The sequence below is a fragment of the Patella vulgata genome, chromosome 9 (assembly GCF_932274485.2).
Source record: "Patella vulgata chromosome 9, xgPatVulg1.2, whole genome shotgun sequence".
Lineage (NCBI taxonomy): Eukaryota > Metazoa > Mollusca > Gastropoda > Patellidae > Patella > Patella vulgata.
In genome coordinates this window covers 31,467,975-31,493,190 of record NC_065887.2, presented here as the reverse complement: position 1 = coordinate 31,493,190, position 25,216 = coordinate 31,467,975, and the positions used below count along the sequence as shown (strand labels likewise).

General features: G+C 36.0%; 1 protein-coding gene across 1 annotated transcript in view; it reads right to left on the bottom strand.

Annotated features, from left to right (window-relative positions):
- The window catches only part of LOC126832236 (uncharacterized), a 38,564-nt gene extending 29,509 nt beyond the window's left edge, over window positions 1–9,055 (bottom strand). Inside the window, exon 1 of the mRNA XM_050562948.2 lies at window positions 8,244–9,055. Coding sequence (XP_050418905.1) covers window positions 8,244–8,487 — 244 coding nt within the window. The 5' untranslated portion in view covers window positions 8,488–9,055. The remainder of the gene's footprint in view (window positions 1–8,243) is intronic.
- Between the last annotated feature and the right edge of the window lie 16,161 nt (window positions 9,056–25,216).

The window sequence follows — 25,216 nt, the reverse complement described above, 5'->3', positions numbered from 1 at the left end:
AATAAACAAAATCTCGATTATCCATTTTTACAGTTATTTCATCAACCAGAAAACATATCCAAATCTACTAAATATCGGAGCCATCCGATGGCATCGAGGGTTGATTATGGTCCTGGGTCCTGTTCAAGAAATTTTAACTAAAGATAAAATCCAAATTTTAGTAGATACTTCAATTTTGATTGACTAAGCACTAAAATCAGTCTAATATTATCCAATGAAATTACCAAAATTTGGATTTTATCTTAGTTAAAATTAATGTCTAATAATTTATATAACATTTCAGGTCTAAAGAAAGTCCTGCAATAGGCAGATTTAGCGGTTGCATAATCCCTGTTTAAGAGGACAATCAATGAAAATTATCTAGTGCTGTGCAACTCAGCATCTAATTAAGAGAGGGCATATGATATGGTTGTCTGAACTGTTTCAGGCCATCAGCAGACACTTTCAGTTGAATTAAATAAACTATTTCTCTATTTCTGATATGCATACTTAAAAAAGCTAAATCGGTAATATTTTGGAGCTAGAAATTGGCACAAATGGGTCGCAACACATATAATAATATAATAGGAATTTATATAAACTGTTTTACATTCAATCGTTTCTATTTTACTAAGAATTGTCATCAGTTATGTTCGGCGATATACGCCAGAAGTCTCAACCGAAAGTCAATTTCTAGCGTCTGGTTATTCCAGTCAACATCGATAGTATTTATTGTGCATGCTCTACAAATAAGAATATGGCATTACCGTTTGATATGACATGTGGAATATATGTCTAGCCGCATTCTTTAAGCACCTTGTTACAGATTGGATTGAAACGCTTTATGGTACACGATTCGTGTACCAATGGTAAAATGTTTATTTTGTCTGAAATATTGGATATCAGAAGCCCATCTTTTCCAAGTAAGATCACCATCACCACAACAATGCTGATTTAAATTGCCAAAAAATTCGTGTTTTCAATGTCGAAGATTTTGGATGATATTGGGTTATGGATTTAGCTACTTTAAACTCACTGCATCGTATCAACGAATGTACTGCTCGTACCAATGTCGTTTATCCACCGCGTGATATTAACCATCGTGTCCTGGCATTTTCTAATCGAGATCGTCACTAATGCACCACTCTGACCAATCCAAGTTTTCATGGCGATTTGATTGGTTGTTTGTTAATTCATCAACTAATCAAAAACATGATACATGAAATATTGTTCAATCCTGCAAAACTATTGATATTTGTAGATAATGTAATAAAATATAGGGAAAGATAATTAACTGTGGATCTATAAGCAAGAGCATACTTTGACTAAATGCGCAAAGACGTTGTTCTCGTTTAACATGGCTATCTGTCCACTGATTGACACGACGTAATGATTTAGTCTAGTTATCATGCTCTTTTATTTTTGTAGCAGAAACCTACCAGTCTAGACAAATAACCCATTTAATGCCCCTGCTATTGTCCGTGCCAGGAACTTACGTTCAGTTATTTATACATTTATAAAGGACATAATACATCTACCTGTCCGATGGAATGGAATCTATGTTATGGAATTGGTTTAACTTCTCGTCAACAGAATAGACCAGTCATCTAATATGTGGTAATTACTATTTCTATCATTACGTGTGCACAGATAAACGGGAGAAGGATTTTGCCGGGATAGCGGCGTTTCCGCCTCTTCTACTTCTTTTATATGCACTTCCCTTTTGTAGACGGGTCTTTTTTGCTTTTTTGTTATTCCATTCAAACCAGCACGTGTCATCTCTGGGAAAACTGTTCTGTGTGAAATGAAGTAGCATGGTCTTAGCCGTAAGACATTGATCTGTATGGTTCCGATTAGATTTACTATTTTTACTAAATATATTATATGTGTTTTTATTTATCTATGTTCACTAAATGCCACATCCATACTGAAACAAATAACATAGATACAGAATCAGTTTCTATCGCTGAATAAGTTACAACAATACGACATAATTAAAAAGTCTGTATTAAAGGAGACGGTCCATATATATGCGAAAGATTCTTGCAAACCTTTACTCTAGTCCCTTGCAGCATCTGAAGTGAAGTTTTGTAATGCTGTTTCGAAGAAATACAAGCTTTCAGTTTCACGCTGTTTAGTCTCTTGATAACCACAATGAATACACTTGCCGAAGCAATAATGTTCGTCGTGATCAACAGGCCACTTATACAAATGAAGAATGACATTCCTTAAATGAGTTACTTGACTCTGTTAAGCAGATCTAGCAACCATTTTCGAGCAGCCCATTTCTTGGATTGACACGCACACCGTGTTGTCGTGACCCGGGACTGCTCCTTTAATAGATTGTTTTGCAAATATAAAAATAAATATGGCATATAAACGGATCAGATGCAGAATTCGGAAATAAATAAGATACGGCTCGCCTTAAGGCGGTGTTATTAGCAGAATAATGGCAACGTGTAAAGTTCGACGAAATATATACATCTGTGCTTTACATAAGGTACTCTCGTACAACAGGTAAGGGGCCAATATGCATGATAGAAAAAAGATATAATATACATAATAGGTAATAACCTAATATACATAATAGGGAATATCTCTAATAATATACATAATAGGTAATAACCTAATATACGTAATAGGTAATATCTCTAATATACATAATAGGTAATAACCTAATAAACGTAATAGGAAATATCTTTAATATACATAATAGGTAACAAATATAGATCTAATATGCATTATAGGTAATAGATATAATATACATAATAGGTAAAAGATATATATAATTGGTAATAGACCTAAAATACATATAGATAATACATATATAATAGGGAATAGATATAATATACATAATAGGTAAAAAAAACTTAATATATATCTAATGTATATAGGTAACAAATCTAAACTACATAATATATATGTAACAAATATTAATACCTAACAAGTTTCAAAGAAATAAAATGAAACAAACACAAAAAGAAACAGGGTCGAAATGCACGCAGCGTATACACACAATTATACATGCTATTCAGAACATTTTAATACTAGTATCAAGATAATGTATTTAATACACCCATTCCTACATTGTTATATATTATAGTGTTTTAACTCTATCGATTATTTCACACGTTTCGGCTTTGCATTTATGGATTACCATGTTTCTGCAAAATGATAAAAACTAAATCATTTTCTTCAATGGATAATTATTGATACATCTTGTAAACAGACAATCGATCATGATATACTCAAATAATACATGGTTTGGGAAATGCTGTCATTTTTCGTACTTTGTGTTGCTTTTATTTATCACTGCAGGTCCTGGTATTCATATCCCAAAGGACGCTTAAGATCGGCTCCTGGGTCCATTCACTAAATTTGATAGTGTGCAATGTGTATTGTCCCTGGATTTGCCGTCTGGTTTTCTGTTTAAAGTTACAATTTCATATTTTCTAAGAAAGTCAAAACATAATTATTTCTATGTCTTTTGCTCAATAGGTTGTCAGCTCACAATTATACGATCATAGGTGTCATTCTCACACTTAAAACTCATTTACACAGGAAATAATAACACAATTACCTCCCAATTACCTCCCTTGTTTTCCTATTCCCCACCACGGAATAGCTATCTTTCAAACGTTTGAATTTGAAGTTGAAAATGATATTTTTGCCAATTTCTCAACTGGCAATAGTGAATTATAGGATTAATAGGATTATTCTTTAACAAGGTAGGACTGTTTATAGATACCATCTATTTTAGGGCTTTATTTTAATACATTTTAATAATATAACCTAAAAATATGAAATTGTAACTTTAATTAGCGCGATTCTCCTACACTTACTATTATAGTTAGAATGCTCCTAATCCTGGGGGTGATCGTTTTAATAAGTTTTTCAATATGTAATGAATTATACAAAACCTTACACAATTCTGTGGTAAACAAATCAAAGTAGATCCCAGGAGACTTCAGGAAAAACCAATATCACATATCGTAATAATATACATAATAATTCACTATGTTAACATTATACAGCTTATGAATAATGAACGTTTTGTAACCCTTTTGGGAAATTATAATGACCACTACATTCATACTACAATTTTATTCCATTAAAGGCCCAAGCGCACCTTCCTGGAAATATAGGAATATTACATTTTTTTCTACATTCCTGGGTTTTTATTGTGGATGAATGAGTCCATAGACTACCATTCTTCGAAAATATCGCCTTATCAAAGTTAAATCATCGGTAAATTTTCCGAAACTCACTAAATTGAATTGTTTTACTTGGGTCTACTCAAGGGTGCGAGTATTTAATTAACAGTCACAGATAAAATCTACCCAGAAGCCAGAACTCCGCTATCTTTACAGTTATGATGATACTTACGAATCTGTATACGGTATAGAAGTATGATTCGGGGATTGTTTTACCAAATTAATAATTAGTGACATGCAGTTACAGTTCCCGTTAATACCACGTAAAAGCGATAATTTCATATTTTCTAAGAAAGTCAAGACATAATTATTTATACCGGTATATCTGTTGTTTAACTATAGGTAGTCAAATCCTTATCATAGGCATCATTCACATACCAATTTAAAATATTTTCTACTCGCCTACGGTACTTGGAAATTGTTTCATTTTTCACTAAGTCTATATAATGGAAGTGGGCGATTGTCCAGGCCTGTGGTTAAACAGATAAGAATAATGGTACCTGGTTTCGTTCGTTGCGAAGTGTTCCTTTCCTACTATAGAAGATAAGCCATTTCTATTAGCTAACATGAGGTCATGCTAGCATCTAACATTTGTGTTATTCGTCGAAATCAATATCAATTTAAGTTGTTATTTATATTTTAAAAATAAATAAGAAAAGTCTGCCACATTGCTTCATGTGGGAATTTCGTGACTTATACAGTTAACCCATTTAAGCACGGCCACTTGACGATCTGGCATTATCTACTGTTTTCCAGTGACATTTGAGGCCATTTTCCGCTTGTTAGATTGTATCAAATCACAGTATTATTGCAATTAATATGTTATAGGATAGGATACTGTCTAGAATCCTGAACTTTACGATCTTGTGTCTATTTACAAATTTATAATGTAGTTTCATTTAGTGATTGTCTCGGTGAGCTACTATGAAATAAGTCAACATTGATAGAAACCAACGAGGAAAGCTCAGTCTCACGAAAAATTTGTCCATATGCTTGGTCCAGGGTCTGCTTAATCGAGGCAGCTTTACTAACTCTAAGACAGACATGAAATATATCCCGATTATCCAAGAGGAAATTTTCAAACCTGGTTGACGTGTCCTACCCACCATTGATATTTGAAAGAGGTTATACCTTTTAACCAAATTTACACGGTCAAGATAAATATATATTATTATTTTCATTGTACTGTGTAGCTACTAAAACAAAAACTCGATAACCATTGCACTTTTAACGTTTAACTGTTGAATAAAAACGTGGCTATAAAAAGACTACCTAAAAAAAATCGGTGGATATTAAAGATACTACAAACTGTGTGAATTGATGATATATTTGGACTAAAAACATATTCAAACTAATTAACCTATAAAAAATTTGCTTCAAACCTTTGTATACGCGGGGAGATTCCTCAATCTATAAATAAACTGATGTTAGAGGCCATGTCTGTTATCTCTCTTCCTTGGGTGAGGGTACTTTTTTCAGAATGTATTTTTCATTCCTTACTGCCAATTTACCATAAATATTGAGGCCTAAGTAAATTCTTAATGATTTTCTGTCAACTTCTATTTCCGCCGTTTAATTGCAGGGTCTGTTGTACGTTGAAACCCCTCAATGTTCCCAGAACCTCCTAACCATTTGATAAGGAAATAACAATCGTTCCCTCAGTCAAGTTAGCACGCAATAAGCTGTCAGGCAACATTCGGATTGCCAGTTAGTGATACCCTGGCATGTTTGCCCAGTGCTTGCCACATGGGTGTTCATCGGGTAATCCATTATTTTACTAGTAAGATTGGATGTCTATACTTTCCATACCAAATTTGCCATACTTTTATTGGAAATAACCATCCGATAAATACTTTCGGAACAATGTATCTTTAAGTAGGGTCTATGACCATACTTTTAGATCGACATATATGTGCTTCCTAGTGTGAAACTGAGTTTGACATTTTGTCACTGAGTCACTGACCCCACTGCTACAGTAGTAGTCAGGATGATAATAAACACGATTAAGTTTACTTTACGTGCCACCAAAAGGCTTTGTATTCTGGACGACCGTGCTATTATTTCCAGACCCCACGCTTTTGGTTCCGGGTTTGAAAAGTTGGTTAGTTTGTGAATGTCACAAATAGAATATGGTATCAGGTGTTCAAGAAAGAGTAAACATACCATGTCTCACTCACAACATATAGTAAAATTAAAGTATAGTTTTAGTCTTAGATTTGAGATGGCCGCCAGAAGGCCACAGAAAAATACAACGAAACTGGCTGGCAAGAACATAAGAGTGGTATAAAGAGTGTCAATAGCCTATCTTGTGCACGAAACCCATTACAAATGAGAGCCAAATTATGACCTATCGTTGTTACCATACATCATCGTTTAAGATATTATGATACCATCCTTAAGTAAAAATATCTACTCATCGTGAAACTTGAAATGGATTTGACTTACAATTAAACAGATCCCTATTACAACAATAGAGAAGCTCTACTAATCCACAATAGTATATACTATTCAAAAAAAGTAGGGGATATTTGATTTTGGGGGCATAATACTAAAATATGCAAATGACTACGAAAAAAGTCACTATAGAACCTAACAGAAGAAACATTTCCAGTTACATGTGACGCCCAAACGCACCAATAGCTACCGCATGGAATGCAGGTGATGCTTGGGATCATCATGGGGGTCCAACCCAAGATTTGCACGACTCTGACTTTGAATGTTACAGTCATTGTGGCATTGAATTCCAGGGTGGAATCATCAGTTTAATTGTTTTAGTGACCAGAAAACAAATTTTGATATGCGTCGGCTTACCTAAAATGAAAGGTTACGTGCCCTTGGCATGCTACAGATCGGCACAACACAGGCGGTTGTGGCGCGGACGATGAATGTTTCTCAGTCTGTCATAAGCAGGCTATTGTCCAGATACCGTGATACACAATCTGTACAGGACAGACCACGCTCAGGTCGACCAAGGGCGACAACTCAAGCCCAGGATCGATTTATCCGTACCTTGGCCTTGAGAAATCGTGTCATCACAGCAAATCAGATCAGCGCTCGTCTTCAAACAGACACTGGTGTGAGAGTGAGTGGCCAGACGATTCGGAATCGACTGCATAGGGGTCACCTTCGCGCCCGACGTCCTCGCGTGATCCCTTGTTTGAGAGATCATCACATTCAGGCAAGACGTCGTTGGTGTAGGGATCGTCAACACTGGGATAATAGACGCTGGAGCAATGTGATGTTTTCAGATGAGTCAAGGTTCACTGTTGATTTTTTGGACAGACGTAGGAGGGTGTGGCGTCGTCGAAACGAGCGCTTCCAAGACGTTAACGTCATCAGACATGATCGATTTGGGGGTGGTTCTGTTATGGTGTGGGGAGGCATCACTGTTGCTGGAAGAACGGCTTTATATGTTGTTGCAGGGCGTGTTACAGGCCAGTACTACCGGGACAACATCTTGGCAGTCCATGTTGTGCCGTTCGCACGACGTCATGGCCGCCGTTTCATCTTCCAGGATGACAACGCAAGATGTCACAGGGCCAGGATCGTTACAGGTTACCTCCAACAACAGAACATCACCACATTACCTTGGCCAGCACTGAGTCCCGACCTCTCCCCCATCGAGCATGTCTGGGACATGCTTGGACAGAGGTTACGTCAACGTCAACAACGTCCTGCCAATGTCCAAGAACTTGCTGCTGCGTTGCAACAGGAATGGGACAATCTGGACCAAAATGACCTTAGACGTCTCATTAGGAGTATGCCACGTCGGATCAATGCTTGTTTGGCAAACAGAGGAGGATTTACGCGTTACTGACTTGGTTGTGATGCTGTGGTAACTTTGCTGTTTGACCCCGGGTATCATTTTACCCTTATAATGGTCAGTCTGTGCCTTACTTAGTCTAACGATCATTTGGAATAAATCGATGAATGTGAACTTCATTTCATTTTGTCATTTGTTTCTTCGTCAGTTTCATTAGGTGACTTTAATAACACTTAAAAATCAAATATCCCCTACTTTTTTTGAATAGTATATTTGAATATGCTTACCTTTTCTTCTGTGATGCTGTCCCTCCTTTTGTTTAATCCTTAAAGATATGGGCGTCTTCGTGTCCTTACATATTAAACGTTGTCGTAATGCAAGATTCTTACTGCTTACCACTTGCATTTCTGTTCCGAAACGTCGCAAGCATTCGTCATCAAGTTGACCATAAACTTGTGTCACCAGTACAACACAAAAAATAAAGTCTTTGACACATTTCAAACTGAGACAATTCCTCATGCTGACCCGCATTTTGTTTTCTCAACTTAATATTCTAATGACACAAACACAATTTGGATCTCATATTTAGAATAAATAAATTCTATCTTTAGAGTGGATTCCAGACAGTTTCATTGTTTACCGGAATATTTGTATCCATTCAGCATTACTAAATCCATAGAGATTTAAGGAACGGAGACAAGCTCCACGCAGTTACTTATAAATACTAATTTCTTCGAATCCGCGTTTGATTTTAAAGAAACTAACCTAAAAATTCCCGGAAATGTATCACAAGTAGGAAACCATAACAAAAAGGTACTGGAACAGGTTAATTATTACACGACAATTCCATTCCACCGCATTCAAGCTCGTGACGCGTGCGAGTGACACATAATATTCATTCTACAAAACAGCACGACTCTTAAGAGCACGCGCTTCGGTTCTTCATAAACACGGATGTCAATAAAAGTGAAATTACTGGCCTCAATCCCGCAAGAGTACGGTTCACACAAGATTTATTTCACGGCGATAGCTTGATGATAATAAGATGCTCTATTTGTCTGTTCGAGTTAGTTACTGACCGATCATCAAATCTTGATTGCCCTAAACTGGTGCCATGTCAAGTTACAGTTGTAAACAGACTGCTTATCAATATTCTAGAATAGTAAAGAAATGTCAATATTTTGATATGGATACAAATCTCCATTGAATACATAACGATCAAGGAATAACGCTCAAACAATATTTATAATAGAAGAAACGAGAATGTTCTGACGTTGAACCAATTCTTTTCGGAATAGAGATCAACTCATTAAGTTCACACAAGACCAAAACGTTTTATCTCTAGGCTCCTAATCTAAGAATAAAATTATTCGCACATATAAGCAACGTTTTGGTGTTTAGGTTGGTTGAGGGATAGTGTGTGGTATTGGAATTGCGTTCCCCTATCTTCTTTTCGAAGCAGTATAAACACATTTTGTTTGACGTAAATTGGCTTTGTTCCCCATACCAGGCAGGCGACCAGTAATAATGATAATAATAATAATGAATATTTATATTGCGCGAATTCCATCCAAAAAGTATGCTCGTGGCGCAGGTTTGTTTAACTATTCAGTTTTATAGTTCACTTTTTATAATAGGATTCAAACAGATGGGATTTTAATTTTGATTTGAATTACGAAGTTTTGAGATTCACGGGTAAAGAGTTCCATAGCTTTGGTACAATGAAGAAAACGTCGAATCTCAAAGGATTTAAGTTTATAACTTGGTACCGTTAAATTGTGACCTTAGGGTGCGTTTGGGGATATATTCAGATATCATTGAACAAAAATATTTTGGGACTTTTCCATTTAAACATTTATGGGCCATACACAGGAGTTTGCAATGGATTTTGTGGATGATTGGTAGCCAGTGCAGTTCCTTTAAACATGTGTAATGTGTCAGTTTCTGTCAGATCTGCAGACGATCCTGACTGCAGTGTTTTGCACAACTTGAAGTTTGTTTATCAGGTTCTGATTTACACCACAGGGTAGACTATTAAAGTAGTCGAATCGTGAGGAAACTAATGATCTGACTAATGTATACGCAGCATTCTTTGTAATAAGATGTCGAATTTGTGTAGCAGACTTTACACAACTGATTGACATGATTCTCCATACTAAGCTCAGAATTAAGTTGGACACTTAAGATCCTTAACCGAGTTAACAATATTTATTTGAGAGTCCACGATTTAGATGGTAGATGCTGATTTATTAGAAAGCTGTTATTTTGTACCAATAAACATAACCTCTGTTTTGTCATCACTGAGTTTGGGCATATTATTGATCATCCATGATAAGATATCTTTTGTACATAATGTGACTCTACTAAATGGATCCTAATGGTCTGTAGAATTCCCGCTGTCAATAATTTGTGTATCATCAGCGTAAGAGTGGTACAGCAACTGGTGCTTTTTAAGTAGCCTATATTTCGAAAGATTAACATAATCTAAGTTGGTGTTTGTAATCTTTACCGATTGACTGCGACCGAGAAAGTAAGATTCAAACCATACCAGGACACCATCTGTTAAGTCAAACTCAACGTGAAGTTTGTTTAAACGCATCAATTGATCGAAAGCGGCTGAAAGATCCAACATTACTAAGGAACAACAGTTACGCCTGTCGACAATAAATCTGATATCATCCACGACCATGAGAAAGGCTGTCTCGGTTGAATGGCCTTGACTGTAAGCTAACAGATAATGACCTAACAGTGAGTGCCGAGTCAAATGAACGTTCAACCTAATGTTTACAGCTTTTTCCAATATCTTTGAAATAAATGGTAAATTGAATACAGGGCGATAGTTCTTGAATATTTCCAATGCATATTTAAACATTTTTGGAAAGACGCCCGATTGAAGACTGTGTTATTAATTATCAAAGTTATTGTAGGAAGAACCACGTCATTTCGGGACTAATATATGGTTTAATTTTATTTCAATAATTCGCTTACGCATAGGGGTCTTTAGCAGTGGGAGGAAACCGGAGGACCCGGAGAAAACCCACGAGGTTGGACAGGCGACCCTACTCCTTGTCACGTACAACCGGGGATTCGAAACCACGCCAGTCGACTCAATGACAGACTTTATGATACAGCGCGCGCACAATAACCATTCAGCCACCCCCCCCCCCCCGTCTGCAACTTGAATCACAAGGGGTGTGGGAATGGGGTGTGATGAACAAGTGGTTGGCTTAGATGAACGGATAATCTTCAAGGCATCATTTTCAGAAAATCTCTGAAATTCCCCAAGTGCCCCACCAGGAAATTCAACTGTTGAATCAATGGAGGTTAAATTATCAGAAGATTCAAAAAGCAAGGTTTTGATTATGATTATATTGATCTTGTCTACAAAGTAACGATTAAACTCGTCGGCTAGTTCCTTGGACTCGCAATTTCATTTCAGATTTCTTACCCAGGAGAGAATGCATGAATGTGTTGATCTTTGCCACGGTGCTCGAGCTTGGCCAAACAGTAGTCACTTTTAGGTTTTCGGATAACGTTGGTTAAGTTAGAGTTCTGAGAACAATACAGTTATCTGTGAATCTCCAATGTAGATTTACGCTTAATATCTCACACTCTTAAGATCTGAAAACATCCCTTAATATAACATGTACTGGCTTAATTTAGCGTTTTACATTCCCCAAAGATATAGCATTTAGCTGAACAGAACGGTTGAATTAAGGAAGCAAGTCGAGGTTAAGCTAGTTAAAGTTAGATTAACGGGCAAATTTCTGCTCACTAATAATTTCTTCGAAGACCAAAAATTGTTACACGAGACTATGGGAGGATATTTGACAATTCATAACAAAAATTGACTGTCACTTAGTCTAGATATAAGAACACGAAAAAAAATAGAAATAGTCCATGCATTACCGTTTTTATTAAGTATAGAATGAATAAAAACAAGGGAATGTACGGACTATTTCTATTTTTCTCGCGTTCTCTTATCTAGTGACATTCAATTACTTTTTTGAATTGTCAGATATCCTCTTAATTTGAAGGAATTATTAGTGAGCAGAAATTCGCCCGTATATCGGTTATCAGTCAGTTATATAAAGGGATAACTCGTGTTTTCCTTTTGCGTTCGGCATTTCCGATTGTTGAAACCTTCATAACGCATCTATCGTGGTAATGATCTCTGTGTTGAAAATATATTTGGAACGTGTTTAACGAGTTCTTTCACATATGTGATAATGACTGACACCAATAGTGTCCTTAACTGGTATTGTTTGGAATATAACTTCCAACATCCAAGATCTTGGATAGATCTTTGGTAAGATAAATCATTCCGAGAGAGAGAGAGAGAGCGAGAGAGATTGTAACGTCCACTCAACATATGGTTCAATTTTGTTTTTCAATAATTCGCTTGCGCGTCGGGGTCTTTTAGCAGTGGGGGGAAACCGGAGGACCTGGAGAAAACCTGCGAGGTTTGACAGGCGACCCAACTTCTTGCCACGTATAAGCGGGGAATCGAAACCATGACACTTGACTCAATGACAGACCTTATGATGCAACGCAGACGCGTTAACCATTCGACCACACAATCCCCCTAAATCATTCAGCTTCCAATCAAAGTGTAACATAAAATGGTCCTGTGGGTGAATTCGAGTAAAAGTTTTCAAAAATGTCTAAACCTCTTAATGGTGGAAAATGCCGAACAAAATGATATTGTTTCGCCCAGACCGTCATAACTCAAAATAGCTAAGAAAACGGCTGAATGATGAATGCTTCGGACTAGGATAAATCCAGTACATGAAAGTGTCTTAACAATGTAAACATACACGCCAATTCGTAACCTTAGGAACAAAGGTGACCAGAAATTATAAACCAGTGAATTGTCTTCAGGGGATGTTGAGAGTAAATTAAGACAACTAATAGAGATAAACTACTGATAGAGATAAACAATTGTTAGATATAAACTGCTGAAACGGATAAACAAGTGATCGAGATAAACCACTGATAGAGATAAACAACTGATAGAGATATGTAAACTAATGATACAGACAAACAAATGTTCGTGCAACAGAATAGAAATGCCAGATGACTCTAAAGCAAGAATCGCGTCTTTAAACCAGTCGTTTAACTCGGTTCAATAGAGATAAAAAGACAATTATAAATACATTTAGCTAATAGAAAGGAAATGTTTAAATATTTAGAATTTCGATGTGGATTTTAAAATAAGGCAAAATGTTTGACATGTACTAGTTGTTTATTGATATATATTCGACATTATACAATCCAGAAACCAGTAAAATATCTAGTCTGATATTATCCAGATGTGTCAATTTATTCACTTGTTGCTTTAAGAGTAGATAATAAAACGTGCACATACTATTTCCTTATTCTACGACAAATATTGATGGGTGATTATTATTCCTAGTCTGGTTCCTCATTTTCATTTTACTTGGCAGTTTCTGGCGCACATTTTAGTTATTATGATTATGTTCTGTTTATCTAATCGTTTGACAAACTATTTTTACGAATAGAAGAATATCAATCATACATTGTGACTTCAATCAATACGTTTTGATTGATTTTTATCTCACCAATCTCTGGTGTTAGAACAATTTCTTTTGGTAATTCATCATTTTGTTGTTCGGTTATGAATATTGATTTTGCCAGTCTGAATTAAATGCAATGAAATGACACCGTCTAATGAAGACGCGAGTCTGAATTAAATTCTGAAAGTAAGTGGTTGGAGTCTCGGTGTTTTGTGGGTAGAATACTAGATTTTTTTTAACCCAGTACTACAGTTAAAAGGTCGCTCAAACGTTGGACACGTAACCAAAACGTTGCCAAAAAAGTACTAAAGCGAAGAGACAACGGGATAATATGCTTTCGACAGTTTTTAATTATGATGATTACTTTTCTATTTGCCTAATATTTTACATGAAATGAGATGGGGATTAACGTCTTACGTCCTACTGAATGTTTTACGTGACAAACTATTTTATGATATCAGTATTACAATTACATATATAGTGTCGCGATCGATAACGTTTGATTTTTTTTTTCTGATAATCTCGGATGTTAATACATTTTCTTTTGGTTATTAATCAATTTTGATTGGAGGCGAAATTGATTTTGGCAGTTTGAGTTAGCTTCTTTAAGTAAATGGTCTTTCGGAAATTAACGTGATTTTAATCAATATTCATTTAGATACGCTCTTTTTACGATGGATTTTTTTTGCAAATGGTCTTTAGGAAATTGCCGTGATTTTAATTCATTTAATGTTCTTTAAGATACACTCTCTAAGGGCAAACTTACAGTTCAATTCTTGAAATCCGTCAGTTTAACAGGTAATACTTGAATAATGGGACTAGAAGTAGATTGACGATTCACCTTATTTTTCATTTTGTAGGTCCCCTAATTTCTGCAATTACACCATTTCCCATTCCAGGTGCCCTGTTCATGTTGTCATCTGACATTTTAGTATTTCTATATTGAATCATACGCTCATCTTTGTATGACATCTAGATATTTAAAACCACCGTTTGTTATCTGTAATGCCCACGATTCTTTATAAACAGCTATTTCAGCAAAGGACTTATTGCTCTCGTTGGCTTTTCCGTGGCTATTGCTAAAGTGCATTTCTATCTTCTTCGTGTGGTTATTTAAAGCCTCTCATTTTTCACAGAATATAGAAGTGTAAATCCCCATTGTACATTAGTATACAATAATTAGGCTATATGTAGAATAGCTAATATAATTAAGATTGTTGGAGGTCAGATAATTAGAATATTAGGTTAGTTAATCTAATTACTAAATATTTCTCTCGTGTAAGATGTTTCTTCCTGTAACAAGAAATCAACCTTTTACATTTTACAAGACTACTTACTTTACTGGTGGTGGAGAACACAAATATTAAAGTAAGAAAAGAGTCAGATTAAGGTTGTGTGGGAACCCTGGCTCAGCTTGGCTGTAATTTAAACATGGATAATTCCATCAAAATGATTACTTGTGTAAGTAAACAGAGAATTATATTGAACTTAATTGTATCATCGCATTTCATCCACATATTATTGTGCATTATTATTACATCTTACGTTTAGGAACTTTGTTACCGACTCCTAATTTGGTATATTAAGCTCCAGGCACACGAACAATAATATTGTTTTCAGTTAAGTACTTTTAGAGGACCCCAAGACATTGCGGGCCCCTTACTTTAGACGAGCCACCAGCCATTGAGTGAGAGTACAAGTAGAATTAGCCTATTTTGTTTATCCACATTCAAATGAAAATATATTCTAATGACAATCCCAAACAGAAACATTCAATGTCATTTATTAACTATTGATCAGGGGATGCACGTAGGAGAAGAGGATATGCTTTGTGTGACTAGGGGAGGGTCCGACCCACCCCCAACCCCTCCCCATGACAATTCCTGTTATGTCTATTGGGAAGTTTTAGGACATACGCGAAATGTATTTAAAACCCATTTACAAATGCTGCATCATATGAACAGTTGAACTCCAAGATGAAAATATCAACACATTGATACAAAATATCACGTCCTGTCAAATGTTTATATTGTTTCACACGTGTGGTATAATCTTTCTTCAAAATGATCCTTTGGTTGCTTAAAAGTTCTTATTTTATTGGGAGAGGGGGCCGAATGGTTAGCAAATTAAACCATATGTTAGTCCCGAAATAACCTAGTTCTTATTTTATGGGGAGGGGGGGGCGAATGGTTAGCAAATTAAACCATATGTTAGTCCCGAAATAACCTAGTTCTTATTTTATGGGGAGGGGGGGGGCCGAATGGTTAGCAAATTAAACCATATGTTAGTCCCGAAATAACCTAGTTTTTGTCGAGTGGACATTAAACTCCATTTCTCTCTCTCTCTTATTTTATTGCATATAATAGTGCCAAGCTGGGTGACCTATTTGTTTAAAAAGCAAGACGGTGGCCAAGTTTATCTAGATGTGTATAAAACAAAAATACATATGAGAAGTGGTATCTGGTCTTCGATATGTCTTCACTACAATAGGAACGCCTTTATGGATTAACACTATTTACAATATTATAATTATAACGTCCTCATCAATTCTGAAATTGCAATATCTTTATTCCTCATTTATTTATCCGTGTTTAAGGGGTACGTTCGGCAAGACTACACCACCAACCCCACCCCAGAATCCTGTATCCAACCCTGTAGATTTCAAGTATACTGTTCTTATTATTCGGGGTGACAATTTTGCTTGGACAGCGATGCTTTCCCACACTCTTTATTGCAATTAGACGGCCTCAGACTCGAGTCTTTCGTTTACCTGGACACCATTTTGTACAAGACACGTTTGTCTTTCGAACCTTACATGATCCTATTAAAATCCAGCACATTTTAATCAGGGGCCATGTTGCCTAACCGCTTAAACATTAACAATGTTTAATGTAGAAGGATATTAAAAATGTAACACAACATTGAAATACAACTCGAATTCTTTGGATATAAGTTACTACCACTGGAGACATTTCAAATTGTCCTGTCATTTATTGAATAGAAGTCTCGTTCTTTATGGCTGGTACCAATCAGTATATAATTCACATGGTTGTGCGTCGTATCAGCACCAGTACACATTGAACTGTGTGAATATATATCACTAAACTGAGAATTGTTCACGACATCAATGGATTAACATCATCGACAAGCCATTATATTTGTGAAATGAAATGAAATGGGGTTTAACGTCTTACTATTCTGCTACGACTTGGCTAATGAAGACGGACATACCAAGGGATATTTTACGTGTACGCCAATGTGTACACTTCACTTTTTTTTGTCCTATCCGGACGACTAAACGTTGTCCCTTGCCAGGACCTCTGACAAGGGGGAACCACTCCAGAAAATATCGATGAACTTTCTCTGGCAACGCAGGGATCGAAGACGGTACTCCATGTTAGCGAGCCAACCTCTTACTCATTGAGCCATCGTGGCTGCCATGGTATTTGTTGTCTGCGGTATATCGTATACTCGAATGGATGAAAGAAATAGAATTTAACGTCCTGCTTTTCTGCTGTAAACTGGCTAATGAAGATGACGTATGTAAATATTATTAGATATATTAGTTCTGCAATTTTCTGCTGTTCCCACATCCTTTAACAAATTGTGTCCCTTTTCTATTTCTAGCTGAATGCCAATAATATTATAACAAGAATTTATCACTGGGTTGAAATTTCCCCAGGTCAATGTTAGAATAAAACGGAATTCACCCAGGCTTCAAGATTTCACAATTCAAGTTCATATTTTTCTTTCACAACACAATTGAAAGCTCAAGAAACAATTACTTTACTTTGCTGAAATGACAGAAAGATTTGAAACTGTGAAATTTATACTCTGTAGATAGATAAAAAAAAAGCAACCACGACCAAGACTGGCTTAGATTATCTGACTCATCGTATAACTTCAGAAAATCACTTGGTTCTCTGAAGATGTTGTCATTTCTGTTCTGCATCTTCCGTAATTCGAGTTGATATAGAACGATAGTCTTGGCCTCTTTTCCCCTGTGGGTTTTTGTGACGTCATTGGCAAATTTTATTGTCGCGGAAGGCTATTAAGAGTCTCGGTGAGCCAATTAATGGAAATTAGTGTGCTACCAATTCACCCTGAAGGGGCTTCTTTTAGTTCATGGTAATTTTATTTGATTTCTTTTATTCGTAATATGTAACACACTCTAGTCTTATTGGTATTTATCATTTTCTGAAATTAAACCTAAGCTATTTTTATGTTATGTTTATGGTTATTGAATTTGATATAGCGCTCATTATTACATCTTTGATGTATTCAATGGCACTTTACATGAACAATATATATACAATACACCCACATGCCCACAGATATATACATTAAATAAATTAAATTGATACGTTTTCAAAGTTTATCACATTAAGTTTCGCATTCTACTATTTCTTTTTATTTATAGCATGGAACACTGTAAATGTTAAAACCTCAGCTTTAGCTATAGTATATATTATTCATACTTTTGTCATCTTATAGGAAATGGGTCGCAACTATGACACCTATATACACCATTGCAAGAAAAACAGTAAGACAATCATAATCACACCACGAAACATGTTATATACTGTCATTTTAAAGAAGGCAAGTCTCTAACTCAATATCATTCACAGTCTTCGACATTGCAAACACGACTTATTGGTCAATTTAAATCAACATTGATATTATTATCTTACCGTGAAAACAAGATGTGTTTTGATATCCAATATTTAAGACAAAATGAAGATTTAAAAATTGGCACAAGAATCGCGTGCCAGAATGCTTTCGAACGCTATTTGTAATGAAGCGGCTCGATAAACACGGCTAAACATATCACACGGGAGAATACTACTGATGTAGACTGGAATAACCAGACGGTAAGGATTGCCATTCAATTTGGACTCTTCGCGTATTTCGTCGAACATAACTGATTAGAAATTACAGTAAACATAGTAGTTTATATACATTCATATTACATTATTATATGCGTTACGACCCGTTTGAGTCAATTTCTAGGTGCCAAAGAATGGAGAATTAGCTGCTTTAAATCAGTCATGTGGATTGATCCAGGAAATCACCAAAAGCACTCAGTTTACCATTATTAAATGATTTTAAATTTTTTAAAAAAAGGCAATGGAATTAACAAGTGTTACCAGTGTGTATCAATAAATTAAAGATATGAATATCTCGAAATATTTACCCATTCCACAACTATTCAGATATATTCTTGAACAAAGATATTGCCCCCAGTGCATGGATAAAAATATATTAGTTCTTCGGTTTTGTTATTTTATGGCTAAGTGGGAAATTTCAACAAAACAAAAAATTATTACAGTCTGGCTATACACAAGTTAGTACTGGAAATATCAACCCAACTACATTAATAACGATTACAAACCACGTTACCTCTTGGAATCATGTAGCATTTGAATAACCTAAATTCACAACTTGCTGTTTATTTGTTCAATGGATGATCATAAAAGGGTATTTTAAACCTTTGTGATAGCTAAATATCATTATACGCGCAAGTTAATCTGGTTTAAAAGCTGGGTCAAATAAACCAGTTTGAAAATCACAGCTCTTTATCGGTTTTCGAAAAGGCCTTTGTTAAAAGCTGTCTTATCTTGGCCGTCTGAAAGAGTCGGCTTAAAAACGCCGACTCCAGCTGTTGGACAAGCGCAGTAAGTTGTCTTCCTGGCAAAATGACGACATGTGTCCAGTTAAACTGTAACTGACGAGGACAAAATATTTAAATTGGTTGGCCTATAGTACGTACCTATTGTCCTGTCTTTAAAACACCGGCGATATTGAACTAGGTTAAATATAAGCGTTTTAATTGGCTATACTTTTCTCTGGCACCAAATATGGTGAAAACTAAATACCATTGCTAAATTACACATTTCCGTTTTCAGAGGGTAAACTCTGTTGTGTGATTACTGACGTGACAGATGATGTGATCGGAGAATATCTTCTGTGTCTTACACGAGAGAAATATTTAGTGATTAGATTGACTAACACAACATCCTAATTATCTGACCTCAACAATCGTAATTACACTCTTCATATACATGCTGTCTAATTTCTATATAACTGGTGTGTAATGCAAGCGCGGGTCCATGAATCTTTGAAGTGCGGTGGTGTGGGGACGGGGGATAAACTCAAAAAGGGGACATTAAAATTTGTGGACAAAAAGGACAGTTGTTGTTTTTAGGGATCTGCCCTTGATATACGGTAATACAAAAGGATGACCCGCCTAACCTCGTGGGATTTGCCTTACAGGCTTATGAGTAGGCTGTGTGAACAATACATAGTGGTGTTTTAGAAAGAGTGAGAGTATCTATCGCTAACTAAAACGATTATTTGGTCCTGGAACTCAGAAGCCGTCTTTCGGAGTAGACGGTAACTCCAGGGCCAAAAATCACCGTCGTCCAGCAACCAGCCTAGTAATTTAAAAAAGGGCAGTAAAACAAAAATTGTTAGCTATGTGAACTACTTAAATAAAAACTTGTGACAGGTGTTCTAAAAGACGAAGCATAGCCCCAACCATGCAAAGCTTTCATAATATAATTACTTAAACATGTATATATGTTACGAAATAGGAGATAATCTCATGTATGTGCTTTTAGAATAATATAACTTCAAAGATTACTCCATGCATCGTTTCAATAAGCTTACGGGTATCTTTTATCTTTTATGACTACAACTATCTGTACATGAACTGAACCAACTCAGAACCCCTTAAAATACTTATCAACGATGTCATAGGAATTGAATCTAAGAATATATCCTGGTTCTCCGATTTCGCCCCACTGCTAAAGTTCACTACGCGAAATATTGAAATAAACCCCATTTCTCTCGCTTGCTCTCTCCATTTAAAGTTCTTAATGAGTTAAGGATGTTATTTATGATTTATTGCCTTTCTTCTTTTGTCTATTTTAAAGTCTCGCTGGAGGGCGAGTAGAGGTGAATTTATATCAATGCGTTCCAGTTAAATGGTTATTCGTTTTTAGTATATGTTTCGTCTTTCAATGAAAATTTTGGTCGATTTGGTAAATTTCAACATAAAATACAGACAGATGATGTTCATATAGTCCACTGAATCGTAAAGATGTCATTTTATGTTTGTCTATTCAATATATTTTTAATTGATTAGGTAGATTTTAGCGCTAAATGGTGGAGAAAAAACTATTTAGTTGAAGAGGGTAGACTATAGCTTTTTGCAATAATAGAAATAGAGAACTGCTGAACTTAAGGGTTTACTGTAGACAACCTTTATTCTAGAAACAACCATCTAGTGAACCTGGGTGTAAAGATAATCAATAAAATCTATGTGGGTACATCGTACCATGTTTACAAGCGATTAGCTAGGATAATAAAGCCCGTACATGCAATCACATCATAGCATTTAAAGCACAAATTACCCGTTTTACAAAACACCTTTTTTCAAACTTCATGTTAATCAACCATGTTCTTCATTTGTGCGTTCAACCTAATAAACAGTCTAGTGACATTTCTTTGGATTGAAACGATTTTCAGAACAATTTTTACCGCACATAGTATTCCAATTGGTGTTTTATAAGGAAGGTTAAATTTTGACAATTTAAATAGCATTTTGGTTTCTATTGATTCCACACAGACATCTTTATGTGGTTTAGACAAATAAAGTAATAATAATTCTGCAATCTTTTCGAATAATACAGCTCATTCCTAATAAATAATCTTGGCATTACTGGTCGGCCGTGCCTTTAAGCAAGATAAGCTAAAGGCGCGTACAAATTGGACATAGAAAGGGGATTTCTAATATCCGGCTCCGAAAATTTGTAAATATTGATTTGGGGCCTGTGTAAATCGAAAGTAATTTTACAGTTTATTGCTTTAAATGTCCGCGTGTTAATTATCTTGTCCGCTGGTTTGTCTTATGGGATTCTGATGTTTATATGTGATGCAGTTCTCCCACACTTTTTATAGAAAGCTATTTTATATTTTCCTGCCGATTCAGATCACGTAATAACTTAAAAGCACGCCCCATGCTATTAAATTACAATGACATCTATTATTATTTTCGTAACAATCAAGCGAATTTTTCTCCGATTTTATGGATTTTTTTTAATGTATTGCCACTAGGTTGTTTTGTTCTGCTGTCATTTACAAAAGCTCCAGTGATATAGTTTATAAAGAAGTAGGCTTGCAGTCTATTAGTTACAGTTAAAAGCGTGTATAACTATGAACAACGCTTATTCAGAAGGTAGTGGTTATTTCTGGTCTTGTTATTTGTCGATTTATGTCGCTTTTTGCTTTATTACGGTTTTGTCTTCATTGATATTATACATACGTTACAGTATTTCTATGCTTTATTCTCAGTCAACTCATTCTCAATCCTACGCATTTTCAAGTTAGCAAGATGGACTGAGAAGGCGGCTGTCGGTATGGGTGGCTCGGGGACTACTAATGAAGTTATTGTTCTCGCGTGGTTTGGGAGCCATTGTTATTTTAGTTTGGGGCCCGCCCTTCTTAGTCCTGAATTAACATCATTTCTGATGAATTTGGAAGGTTGCCACAACCTAACTTTTGTGAATAATTTAGAAACATGCGATTATAGTCTAGAAAGAATCTACCGTCAGGTTATTTTCAAAACATTTCTCGCCCGCCCGCCAGCGCCCCCCCCCCCCTCCTTCACACACACAGACACCCACCAATGACCCACAGCACCCCGTGTCCGTCCCTGCAAGTAAAACAGTGATGTTTGACAATTTTCAGGACGACTGATGGTGGTAGACGATTCGTCGCACAGACACTTTATGAACGACAGTGTATACTTGCAACTTGCATCCACAAAAGGCCACCTTTGAAAGTTATTCGAAACGTAAGACGTTGGCTTACTAACCTAGAGGCCCCGTGTTAGATCCTGTGTCAGTGGTGCAAGACGGGGGGGGGGGGCGGTAAAGGGACAACGCATAGTCGTTCTGATGGGACGACAAACATGGGTCATGTGTATACGTGCATCTAAAAGATCACTTCATAGTTTGAATCCGATGTAAGAGTATGCCGTAGTAACGGTGTCAGGACAAAATTTCCCACATATCACACTGTCGGAGTAGAAAAGTAGAACACTAATCCCCAATTCATTTCATTTCATTTGAAGTATTTCGGTTTTATAGACCTTAGTGGTGGTTTGCAGTTTCTCATCGGAACATGGTCCCGACAAAGGTATTCTAATAAACCCGTGGTATTGTACACTAGGGAGCTTACAGAGATTGTATGGGTATGATGCATTAAACAAGTTCCAAAATTATGTACGTGTGTATCTATCCAATTGCGGCCATTGTCAGAATAGTAACCTGTCACCATGAGTCAGTATGACTAGCCAATGAAAGAAGCAGCTCGATTCTAGATTACAAATCTTGCTCCATAAATAACAATTCAAATTCTACTAAGAGGGATTCCAGACTTTCACTGGTAGATCAAAAGGTTTGGGTAATAAAGACTATGGGGACATAACTGATCGAGATCACCGTGGCCGAAACTGGCCGCGACATTGATAGCCAGCCACCATCCACTACTGTCAGAACCTGCTGTAACTTGTAAGTTTTCACTTTATCATCAATAATCATTAATGCACCATTCTCTTCCCCCATCGTTTCTCTGGTGACCATTCATCACGTCATCTGCGTTAAAGGCAACTTTAACGGGCGGCTAATTATCATTGTTCAACACGACAAACTATGGGATTAACAAAACTGCCATTAAGGGATTGCTCAGGGAAAACACGTCGTTAACTGATGAAGACGTGAACTGTGTCATGTTAAGAGACGACAGAACACACATATCCCACATATCTCCGATAACTTTCTTGGGTTATGCCCCCCCCCCCCCCTAGCGTTAACGTATAATTAAGGTTGTGAACCCTCCAGGAGCCATAATGTTTGGTCCGATTCAGTTGAAACTTACGTCATTATAATATGTTAAAGATCTGAAGATCTTGCAGATCGATTTTGGTCTGTATCAGACCGCTTATACTTTCTGGGTTATGGCCCTTGCATTTTACACAAAATGTGAATTGTACAATGTTTGTAGATCTCTAGTGCCACCAATGTATGTTATATTTAGATGAAACTTAAAATATATATGTTTCGGATCAATAAAATAGGAGAATGCTGTGTGTCTTTATCACAAAAAAAGGATATTTCATTGCCGGACAGTTGACCATCTTGAAAATGACGACCATCTTGAAAATGACAACCATCTTGGATGTTCGAGTGGGTATTGGCTTGTTCAAAATAAAAGTCCTCAAGGAGCTTGAATGTGTCAATTTTGATACGCGTATACACATTTGAACGATTACCCTTTTTTATTGGCTGTTGGACTAAGGCATTATTGACATCTAAATTCCCGAGACAAGGATTTGGAAACAGACTTTAGAATTCCTTTGGTCGGCATTGCTTTTGAGTTTGAATTGAATGTAAAATTTATATAATTTCATTTAGGTTTTTTTGTTGTTGGTTTTTTGTTTTTGTTTTGTCTTCTTGTAACCTACACTAGTCAACTTCTGTTTTAAATCCAAAATATCTAAAAGGAATGACATCACATTTTGGTTATTAGAAGGTTAAATACATTTTTAGGGTGTTTGTTTCATATATTCGGACTATTATATTAAAGTTTACGGCTTCTGACAGCAAGCTCTTCTATTTCCTTCTTAAACAATAGTCGGTTAACTACAACCATGTTCCATCAGCGCGCGTAACTCCTTTGGTCGGCATTGCTTTTTGAGTTTTGAATTGAATGCAGAATTTATATGATTTCATTTGTTTTGTTTTGCTTTGTTTTGTCTTTTTGTAGCCTACACTAGTCAACTTCTGTTTAAAATCCGAAATATCTAAGAGTAATCCCCATGGCCCTTCAAATAATGACTTCACATTTGGTTATTAGAAAGTAAAATACAGTTTTAGGGTTTTTTTTCATACATTCGGACTTCTGCTTATATCAAAGATACCACTTCTGACAGTGAGCTATTCTATTTTTTTGCTATAGTCAGTTAACCACTATCGTGTTCTATCAGCGCGCGTAACAGAAATTTAAGGATTCTAGGCCAATTTTACCATTGGATCTATAAAGTAATTTGATTGTTTTTGGTAAAATGAGCAAATTGTCTCTCATACGTAAAGATCTATATTACATTTGATAAATGAGGAAGGAGATTGTGGAGCTATTTTTAAAGAGTTGTTAAACCGTCATCTAGCTATGGGACTATTTATCCCCATTCTCTTCCCATTTACCCATCGTTTATTCTGTCATTAGTCATTCTAACTAGAAATGACCAAGCACGACTCTGTATATTAACTAGCTAACTTTAAGTTAAACGAGAAAAATAATGTACACATTGCAAGACTCTGAAACTCGTGGACTTCTGGTGCCGTATCGTGAATTTCTCTGTAATTGAATACATTAATATAAAGTGACGATGCGCCATTTGCATCTTTCGCTAGAATATCAAATTTGTCACGCAAATATGTTTTCAGATTGATTATTTAATATTCATTTAAGAAAACAATATCAAAATACTAACGCTAAGTAATGTTCCGGCATTGATTCCATCGGATTTTTTTGTTTTTAAAAAAAAGGCCAACCAGTATACATTCTTGCGACAACAAAATGGCGACTGGCTTATTATAAATTTCAATTTCACATATCTTTGTAAATACTGAACGGAATTGGGCCATTCATCTTTCACA